Source organism: Diadema antillarum, unplaced genomic scaffold, assembly GCF_040938485.1.
Source record: "Diadema antillarum isolate AM-2024a unplaced genomic scaffold, OU_Dant_1.0 scf00000103, whole genome shotgun sequence".
NCBI lineage: Eukaryota > Metazoa > Echinodermata > Echinoidea > Diadematoida > Diadematidae > Diadema > Diadema antillarum.
This window is the reverse complement of record NW_027270992.1, coordinates 2323334-2334510: the sequence shown is the minus strand read 5'-3', so window position 1 is coordinate 2334510 and position 11177 is coordinate 2323334. Positions and strand designations below refer to the sequence as shown.

General features: G+C 39.6%; 1 protein-coding gene across 1 annotated transcript; it reads right to left on the bottom strand.

The window, feature by feature from the left end:
* Nucleotides 1-1751: 1751 nt before the first annotated feature.
* On the bottom strand, nt 1752-10881 carry LOC139719010 (monocarboxylate transporter 7-like). Its single transcript, XM_071630452.1, has 6 exons — nt 10716-10881; nt 7151-7447; nt 5703-6037; nt 3815-4040; nt 3059-3202; nt 1752-1945 (listed from the first exon to the last, which is right to left on the bottom strand). Exons 1-6 carry the CDS (start codon nt 10879-10881, stop codon nt 1752-1754), a joined length of 1362 nt encoding a protein of 453 aa, XP_071486553.1.
* Between the last annotated feature and the right edge of the window lie 296 nt (nt 10882-11177).

The window sequence follows — 11177 nt, the reverse complement described above, 5'->3', positions numbered from 1 at the left end:
ATCAGACGTATCGTGTTTGTCACTAGACTAGGGAAGATAATTTGAACAATGTAAATACTATACTATCCTTGAACAAGTAGAGGTTGATTTAGTTACAAAATAAAGTATCTATGATTCAAATTTTGTCGTGCAGACTTCAGTTAACTGCAATCAACTAAAGGTAGGGTTAGAAAGTACCCAATGTTTCATAAAACGTGTCATTGTACGCAAACAGATTCAAGTCGCTTAGTTTTCTGTCCTCTTACTATAGTTCTGCATCCCCCCCCCCCCCTCCTTGTTCGACACGTTTCGAAGTATATGCCAAACACTGACAATTTGAGTATCCGGTATGTGATGGGGGAAAGAGGCGAGATGAAGGAAGTATCATCCGCCATTTGTGGCCAAAAATTACTTTCGGACAAAACTGGCAGACATTACGATGCTTGAAGTGCTTCCTACGTATCAAAATATTCATCGATGTAAGAGGTATCCACGTACACCCAAACAAGAAAACCATTTGTTGTACACTATTCTGGGGAAAAAATCACTAAAGCACCTCAGTCTGTTAGAATTCTTAAGCAACTTTGAGCAGTTAAGAATGCTATAGTGAAGTGCGTGTGTGTGCACGTGTTGTTTTTTTTCAATGAAAAATTCTGTGGTGCTTATAAGAATTTTAAGCCATCAAGTCCTTGGGACATTTTGCTCGAAAAAAAAAATAATCATCTTGATTGTCTTTATTACGCTGGCAGCATTGAATTTCATTCTGCATACAATCAAAAATGCTAGCTTCATGGGATGATATAACTTTGGTGGAGATGGGGGATTCAAATTTTAACTTTCTACGAGATAATTAGAAATCACTTACGGAACATTAGAGAAGATACAATTCTAATTGAAATTCAAAGTTTGTTTGATGAAAATCGGTTTTAAAATGGCTGACATGCTAAAAAACAAAGTAAAACAAAGAAGTTCAAATAAAAGGTAAGTCCCCGTTTAAAAAAAAAGACCTCTTTGTTTTGGGGCATTTCAAAATCAATTTTTATCAAATAAACTTTGAATTCCTCTTTATATTGTGTGTTCTTTCATATTTTATAGAGGTTTCTCATTATTTCACAAAAAGTTAGAAACCTGAGACCCCATTTCAACTTAAACTATACAATCGCTTTAAAATCTTCTGAGATGTGCAGCCAAAGGATAAGTTACAGTCTTCTTGATTGAAGTACTCCATGGTTCAAAACTAATACAAGGCTCATGAAGAACTTGCATCCAAAAGGCGCTAAATCCATCATTTTCCAATGGATTTAGCGCCGTTTGGTAGCAAGCTCTTCATATCAACATTTATTATGATAAGTTATCATGAAACTGCAGGTACTCAAATAGACTAGCACTATATCTTTACCATGCGGGGCAACATTGGAAGTAATTATGATTTCTCACAAGTACATTAACTTTGAAGAAGAGTGGGTCAATGTTACATACTATGTTACTAAAGGGGTTGATGATACTTGAGATTTGAACAATATCTCTTTCATTTTGATAAAATTAAGAATTGTGCTTCCATGCTGCCACAATGTCAGCGTAATATCACACAAAGTGATCTCGTGTAGTTGGGGTGGAGAACAGCTTCATTTCCTGTTAACGGTGACTTCCATCCCTAGTCCTTACTGTTCATACCGAAACGCAAGGAGCTGCCGATAGTATCTGCAATGTGAACAAAAGAACCTACAGCTCGACGTGCTCTTACCACATCTCCGGACATATCGTCGTCAAAGTTAATAGTCCGCGTCTAGTTTCTTCTTCGTGTTGCTATTTCCACATCCTGTCCATGACACCATCGTATGGCGATTAGTCACGTGGTATCGGTGGTAAATAGGTACCAAAAGGAAGAGAACACCAGAAAGGGCGTAGACACCGATGCACACATAGAGAGCGATTCCGTACGACCCTGTCCTATTCATGCTTTCCCCTATAAAACAAAATCAAACAAACAAGCTTACATAAAAATATCAGTGAGTGTGTAACTGTGGAAGAATTTTTTTTAAGTGCTGAATCCACATAAACAGAATCGCAGAAGTTCCATTTAAGTAGGTCCTAAAAGAAGAAAGTAATTCCGACTTTCGTTTTTTTTTTTTTGCTTTTGTTTTTGTTTTTTTGTTTTTCGAAAAAGTCATATCAATAGCAACTACAAATGCGACATAGAGATTAGAATAAAATCTCACTTGCCGGTCACAGAATTACACACACATCTTTTCTAGTATGTATCCGTTATATCAAATATGTTATTTTTGCTCGAACACTGCAAATGTAACTTTATGGGAAGGTTTGTCGCTGCTGAAATTGGGACAAAAAAAGAACACGCAGACATGGGTTATGTGATATCTTAGTGCACGAACCATTTTGACGTGTTGTGACTTGAGGATGTCACTGCTCAAATCTCTACCATTCTCTGTTTGTTTGAACTTGAATTATTTGAATTTATTTGAACATGAAGTGAAATTGTTCTTTAAATGCAAATATGAAGTCAGAGTTCAGCACTATAAGTTACAATCACATAGATAATAGATAAAAAGACAAAACCAGAAGACAAAAAACAGGACAAGCAAACAGGGGTTTTTTTTCTATGCTTTACTACAAATCTTCTTGCCATTGTCAGGTCGGACGTAGTTGATTTGAAAACTGTACGGACACAGTCTTAACTGTAACTTATAGTACATCGTTAGCACATCTTTAGAGCACCCTTGCATGAATGGAATCAAGGAATTGCTATCAAAAACTGGAAAGAGGCCAAACAGCAGACCACATTACTAAACTGATATTTGTTTTAGTATCCACTACGAAATATGAATCATAGCGCAGAATTCAAGAATTCTGTTAACGCAAGATTTACATTCAAGACATTCTTATGGAGAGTTTAAAGTCTTCAAATAAATTGTATCACAAAATCTGGTATACATCAATCAGTGTTTGTAGAATATTACACGCAGTGGTTTGGTTCTCCGATCAAATCTACCTATTTGGAAAAAAAAAAAACTATTCAGTGTCACTGACTATTTGATTATTTAGATTGTGACAATAATACCTAATACGGAAGCAAGAATCACTCCAACGCCATAACTCATGGCCATCAGACTAGATGTTTCCCGGCCCCTGCTAACTCCGAAGACATGATTGGCGATGGAGAACGGGAGGCTGCTACCAACACTCATGACAACAGATCCTTGTGCTGAAAATACAAATGCAAGCAATGGAAGAGAAAGAAGTGACTGATTCGCGAGGAACATTCATTATATTGAAACTAATTTCGCGCGTACACTTCACAGGTTTTGTTTCAAATGGGTGAAATTCATTTCTTCTGCATTACTGCGTGTCCGATATAACTGGTTTTTATCTATTGATGAAAACATGCAGACAAACCGCAACCTTGATTGTTCATTCACTGAAGAAGACAGTGAGACTGACAGATATTAATTTCATTTTTGGGGGGGACTTCTTTTCTTTTTTGAAAGGTAGTTATATAAATGAGATGTAGGGCCCTCGAAAAAAAAAATCTTTGTCAAATATGAACTGCTTAAAGAATGTTAAAAGTGAAGTCAATGACGGTGAAATATCCACTTGGTGATAACAATGGCAACACGTCACTCCAACCCTAAAACTTCTGGCCAGTTATTACCTTCTTTAAAGAGGTTATGAATGAAGGCGTAGCATATTACCGACTGTATAAATTGCATGCTTGTGAAATTTTAACGCAACTGAAGAGATTGTTAGAACATCTGCAGAAATAATGCAAATGATGTTCGAGTGTGGAAACTGACAATCTCTTTATAGCTGTGCTCACCGACCAGTAGCGTCATAACTCCTGCGAGGCTTTCGGACACCAGTAGGCAGGCCATGACGGTCATTCCTGTCGTACTGGCGATCGTCGAGAGATATAGCTTGTGGAAAGGTAGGCTGTCGGAGACCAGGGCGACGATGACTTTACCGACCATGAGTGCGATACCGACGACGACGACGGCCTGGGCACCATTTGCCTCAGTGAAACCAAGCGACAGCATGTAGCTGACCTGGCAAGACAGAAAAAACAAATGAGGTGTCCTGACTGTAACGATGACATTAAAGCGCCTAGAACTATACAAGAACAAGCTTTCCGTAGACAAGAAACAACGGAAAAATTTGCACGATAGATATGTAGGACCCTACGTATATTTTGTATATGCATGTATGTAGCCTGGGCATCCCCAAGATGTGCAGTAACTTACCATTTAGATTCATATATCAAAAATATCTCTCTATTGAACTGTTCACTGTTATTCAAGCTTATCCGGAGCTCATGCAGCGCAGAATGATTGTACATAAGATTCTACGCTTTTAATATTGTTTTATAAGCAATCAATGAAGTTTGAAGAAAATCGGACAAGCTGCTTAAAAAAAAAAGTTTTGATGATTTTAAAACTTTTTGTTAATTCATGACTGATTAAGAATACTGCAACTTGTTTGTATTTTATTCGTGTCACGGCTGCAGTGAAACATGATAAGGAAAATATGACGAGAATATAATATATCTAAACGAAAGAACACTTGGCTTTACCGCTTTGGTTAGGCAGAAAGAGTAATATTAATCTAAATCTATGTCAGTAACAAGTGGAAAGTACTTTCCATTAAAAGAATGACGTTTTGGGGAATATCATATTCATATTTTCCCTTTTTCTTTCAGTATATCATTGTTGCACTAGACATTACGAATTGTGTAGTCTTCTTATCTCTAACCTTTATCCCATTTTATAACATTTTCTCAAAGTTCATCCATTTGTATCAGTAATATTCCTGCATTCATTAAATATCCAAAATATGTGTTTCGGTTTAATTACTCTTTTATATTTTAGATTTCGCCTGTGTGCACCGTATCAAAGATAGTGGCCGTGATGGAATCCCCATGGAATAGCATGAGAGCAATGGAGTATACGGGTTTGATTGTGAAAGTGTATTATCATATTTCAAGCTTTATAACTCTCTCAGAGACTTTGGACATTGATATGTACGATGCTATCATGGGAAACTTTTTTGCCAAACGGTACGTTCAACGAAGTGTTTGGCTCTTTGGCACTGGGAAAAGGCGTATTTCAAGAACTACCACCAGTAGGCCCTTATCATTTTTGAATCTTCATCATTGAATCAATGGATGAGTACCGGCAATACAACATGAAACACGCACTTAGATATTCCTAATGTGCTACAGGTCTATATAGGCGTATCACTTCATGTCACTGATGTCATTATTGATATCATAATCCTTACAAGACAACTTTCTTCATTAACCAACTAATGCAATTTTATAGACGACTAAGTTTGTAGATCTGAATATAACTTCTTAAGAAATGGTTTACAATTATGTCGCGGTATTCCCTATTGGAAACTTTGGCTAAATTCGATAGATTTCTTCCTTAAATGAAAATGTTTGTTAAGAAACCATGGATTTATTTTGTGTCAAGTTCACACACACAAGAGTAAGCAGGAATAAAACGAGAAAGATGTATTGCGTATTTCAAACTAACCATCTGAATCAGGAAGAATGAGTTTACGAGCCCAAACCCAAAACAGCCGATCGCTAGGCACCAGACATCAGGATATGTCATCGCAACAAGGATACCTACTCCAAGCGATCGTTGGATGATGTGGCTGTCGATTCCAGAGGTTTCATCTAAACTTTGACATGATGTTTTGCTCACACAAGAACTCATTCCGTCTTCTGAACTGTCGATGAAAACTGTCGCATTTTCCTCCTCTGACGTCTTCGAAGCACGAAACACAGGACTTTTGGCATCATCTCCTTCGGTGTCCCTAGCAACGGTCGCCCTTCTTGTAGGATCATTTTGCAAGTGTACTTTTTCCGAGACATCAACTTTGGTAGCAGTAGACTCCTCCGCTGCAAGGGGTTTCCGGTGCGTCCAGGCACAAATAGGAAGGACGAGTACAGCGATAATGCCTGCTATAGTTCGTAAGGTGTTTCTCCAGCCAAAACGATTGTTGAAGAAGTAGATGAACGGTCCAAGGGACAACATACCTGACAACAAAGTCATATAATTATGTACAAGGCTCAACACTTGAATTTAATGTTTGGTATATAGCCCCCCCCCCCCCGAAAAAAAAAAATGTAGAGACCATAGAAAGGAAGTCAATAATAATGAAACATCAATACGATTCAATAAAGCATGATGATTATCAGTTATTGCGGGGGAAATTAGCAGGTATTAGAAAGTGCTTCGAACACCACTTACGATTAACAAGAAGTTAGGAAAGGAATAGGTGAAAAATCAAATAATTTACTACGATATTTAAATAACTTTAAGCCACGATATCAAGCGAGAACAGGCAGGAAAAAGGGCTGTGAATAAGCTCGCTAAGTTTAATATTTTCAAAGTTAAATGCAGGCATAAACATGATTTCCATGGCACCAGAAATCAATGAAATTAATGTGTCCACCATAAAGGCAGTGCAAGGGAAAAAAGGCCAAAATAGACTAGGCTTGGCTATGAAGACTAGTGTGAATCTGGTGATGGCATATCTGTAAGATATCAGATGTTGATTAGATTTATTGACAACTAAGAAGATGGAATGACAATGACCGAAAGTTTTCATAACTAGTCGGTGAAAGCCATCGCAGTGTTCCGTTTGGAAAAAAAAAAACTTTGACGTGCTTTAAAGCGCCTGCATTGGTAGCAAATAGGTATGTGTAATAAAGATACGTTTAGATAAGTAGGCCCTACTCGGTGTAATATACCGTAGTAAATGAACAGACATGGGAAATTATTGTGCCTGGACCCAAGAAATCAAAAACAACCTGATCTATGTATAAACCAGTTTCTGTCTGACGACCAGGGCAAGGTAATCATGTGTGATTTGTTGTCAGTATCATACAAATACGCACAAAGACTGAGTGGTGGTAAAGGGCACTATAAATAGAATGATCAATAGCAAACAACCAATCAAATGACAAGGATCTATCAAGGTGTTATATGATATCACAACACGCATTGGCGTGTGAGAAATTTGCACCTTCTTTGTGAGTTGTCCATTTTATGATAGATAATAATGAAGATTGTGTGATGTCAGAACAAGAAAGTGAACCTATCAGAAATCTCCACTGAGAGTCCATTGTATAGGTTATCATTCTTACCTAAATTGGATGAGGCCATCGGCAGAGTAACGGCAGCCATGAGATGACGCAGTGGGAAGTACACATGAAGGAGTGAGAAAGAGCCGAACATGATGCAACCGGTACCCACCCCATAGAGCAGGCTGTAGGTGAAGAATGTTGGTGTGATGCTCGGCATGAGTGAGGTCAGTAATAGCCCTATGGCAAGAGCGGCGACTCCGCACGTCACTACACAGCGGTAGCCGAACCGCTCGACGAGCAGGTTGACGGGTATGGAGATTATTGCCGAGATTCCAAATGGCGCCGATCCGATCCAGGCTGTGTTAAAAGGGAGCGCTTGACGATTTTATAAACACTCCGGACCGGTTTCAGTTTTGGAGATGGGTCTTATAATACGATGGCCCCCTGTCTATAGTGGCCACCTGCCGACCACTAAGCACAATATATATATATATATATATATATATACGATATATATATAGACAGTGCGAGAAGATCCACGGACATTACAGGGCATTCACAGACTAGCTAGTTCTGTACACGGACGGGAACCCTTCTCGCTCTCTCTCTCTCTCTCTCTCTCTCTCTCCCTCTCTCTCTCTCTCTCTCTCTCTCTCTATATATATATATATATATATATATATACGTTAGTAGAGTGTGGACTGCAATATGGCTGACAGTGCTCAACTATAATAGGAGCCAATGTAGTACAAGATATAGTAGGGTGGAAGGCGTTGCTTTATTAGTGACTTAGCTGGACAGTCTGTTTCTGCCGAAGCCTCGTCAGCAACTTAATCAGTTTATTGTTAAAGTACAGTGTAAGATATACGGCTGTGGTGCACTCAAGCAAGCAAACAACAGATACAAAAGATACATGCACGAAGGTCAACCAATGGAAAAACACCACCGCAGTCATCAGCTGGTTCAAGGGTACCCCGACAAGGCAAAACTCAACATTCCTTTCGTTCGACGTAGTCAACTTCTACCCGTCCATTGACAGGAAACTGCTCAACAAGGCCACCAAATAGTCAAAAACATTCACCACGATAACGCCAGCCGAAGAAGACATCATCTTTCACGCCAGGAACACCCTCCTTTTCAATGACAACGAGCCTTGGCAAAAAGCAAACGCAGACGACCTCTTCGATGTCACGATGGGCTCATACGATGGAGCTGAGACATGCGAACTTGTGGGTGCATACATACTAGGAGAAATCGGCACCGTAATCCCCAAAGAAAACATCGGGCTCTACCGAGACGATGGTCTTGCCATCATCCATAAACCCCGCAGAGCAGCCGAGAACACCAAAAAGATGCTCTGCGAAAAATTCAAAGAGTTCAGGCTACAGAGAACGGCCAGTGCAAATTATTTCCTCGATGTCACATTCGACCTCACCAAGAAGGAATTCAAACCGTACTCGAAGCCAGGGGACTCACACCTATACGTACATACAGAATCCAATCATCCACCCACCGTCACCAAGAGAATACCACAGTCCATCCAGACCAGCCTAACCAACATCTCCAGCAACGAGGACATCTTCAACAGCACCAAACCAGACTACGAGAAAGCACTCCACAAGGCCGGACACCAAACAACATTGACGTGCACACTCCCAAAGAGACAAACAGCTGCAGAGAAGAAAGAACACCAAAGGAAACAAAACATAACGTGGTTCAACCCCCGTTCAACAGACATGTTAAAACAAACTTCGGGAGGTAGTTCCTAGCCCTCGTCGAACATCACTTCCCTAAAGGGCATCAGCTTCGCAAGATATGCAACAAGAACACCCTGAAAGTAAGCTCCAGTTGCATGGACAATATGCATACCACAACAAAGGCACACAACAACAAAATAATCAACAACAGTCAAGAGCAAGCCAATGACTCCTGCAACTGCAGAAAGAAGGAGGATTGCCGATCCCTGGGAAATGCACAGCCAGGAACATCCGAAGCGAAGGTAGCGACCCCAGACGACGAAAAAGTATATATCGGCCTCACCTCAACCTCTTTCAAATCAAGATATGCCACACACAAGGCAAGCTTCACAAACAGGGAAAAACGACACCAGACAGAACCGAGCAAATACATCTGGGGACTGAAAGATGAAGGCACTCCCTACTCACTCACTTGGAGGATCATCAGGCACGCCCAACCGTACTCTCCCAAAACAAACCGGTGCAACCTGTGTCTATTGGAGAAACACTACATCATCACGGCCAAGAAACCAGCAATCCTGAACTCAAGAACAGAACTCATTTCAACATGACTAAACATAAGAAAAAGTTTTCCCTTGCAGAGCTTCGGCTACCGCTGTGTAGTAACGTGCGGAGTCGCCGCTCTTGCCATAGGGCTATTACTGACCTCACTCATGCCGAGCATCACACCAATATTCTTCACCTACAGCCTGCTTGCACAACTTTATAGTGTTGTTAATTAGTCACGTGCATGTATCTTTTGTATCTTTTGTTTGCTTGCTTGAGTGCACCACAGCCGTATATCTTACACTGTACTTTAACAATAAACTGATTTAGTTGCTGACGAGGCTTCGACCGAAATAGACTGTCCAGCGAAGTCACTAATAAAGCAATGCCTTCCATCCTACTATATATATATATATATATATATATATAGAGAGAGAGAGAGAGAGAGAGAGAGAGAGAGAGGTGTATCTTCAGCTGCTAAACCCCTGGGCCGTCGCATCTTATAGTAGTGTTGTATAACGAGAGTAAAGAAGAGGCGGTAGACGTTGCTTTTGTATCTATAGATCTATATAGATCTATAGACGTATCTATAGATTTTGTTCTTCCCTTCCTGTACACTTATTTCTGGTTAAGAACGCTACTTATGTGTCCTGTTCTTCTTTTTCTTGTGCCTATGTTCCGCTTATTTACACATACACCCCTTGATGTAATTGCTATTATGATTTTATTAATCGCCGTTATTGTCTATTGGTTGCCTGTCTTGACATAATGTGAGGAGATTTACAATTGTGTTTGTGCGTACTTAAATTTATTCGTATCTATTATGTACATGTGTGTGCGCAGATGTTTAGTCATACGCATTTGTAAGTGCTTATGCTTGTTTGTGATTGTATGTATGTATGTTATATTATGTAAGATTGACGTATATATACACTCCCAATTTAATAGTGTATTTATTTTCTGCCGTCTCTGCCTCTACCATTGTTGTTATCATTTTCACTATTTCCTTGATCATCATTATTTTTTGTATATGATATCCATGTTTTGTATTTTGTCCGATTTGTCCTCAGTCTTGATAAAGGGCAGAGCCCGAAAGCTTGAAGTAAAATCAAATTGTGAGGATTAAAAAGCAACGTCTACCGCCTCTTCTTTTATCTCGTGTTATATATCTTTCGGGATTTTTTTTTTTTTTTTTTTTGTAATCGCAACTGGAATTGAGTCTCACTGGATATGAGACCTCCCATTTATGTCTGATAAATGGAATAGTATTAGGCCTAATGATTTCATTCCACATATTTCTGGGTTTCTTATTGTTGTTGTTGAGAACTATTTATATAAACTTTCTTGACAAGAGATTATTGAAACAAAGAAAAGACACCCACCGACTGTCGTAACGCTAGAGTTAAACTCCTCCTGCAAGCTGACGAGGAGAATACTAAAAGACAATATAACCCCGAAGCTGAAGTAAAAGGCGAGGCAAGTCGAACCCGTCACTACCCAGCCCCACGACGTCCTGATCCGCTTGGCGAGGCCTGGTTTACCAGCCATGACTGAACCTGATCCTGAAGTCGGCACGATCTGTTTGACAGAGTTTGAACAAATGGCGTTTGAGGTGCAATTCCATCTCATTAAAAGTCGACTGGGATACAGAGTAATTTCGAACACGCAGTGTGGCTGAGGTTAAATCATTATCGTATATATATATATAAGAATGTGAAATCTGAACGTGCCACACGTTCTCAGCAAACAGCATTATTCGTACACTTTGTACCTATAACAATGCGAATGAGATTAGGCGATTCACCTATAACCTCAGAAGTCTTCTATCGTTGTGTAGAAACGCT

Excerpts from the sequence above, each read along its gene's own strand:
- LOC139719010 (XM_071630452.1), bottom strand. The coding sequence starts at position 10,881 with ATGGCTGGTAAACCAGGCCTCGCCAAGCGGATCAGGACGTCGTGGGGC. Across the intron at positions 6,038-7,150 it reads GATGGCCTCATCCAATTTAG|GTATGTTGTCCCTTGGACCG; the intron begins GTAAGAATGATA and ends CTTTGTTGTCAG. Across the intron at positions 3,203-3,814 it reads AGTTATGACGCTACTGGTCG|CACAAGGATCTGTTGTCATG; the intron begins GTGAGCACAGCT and ends TTGTATTTTCAG.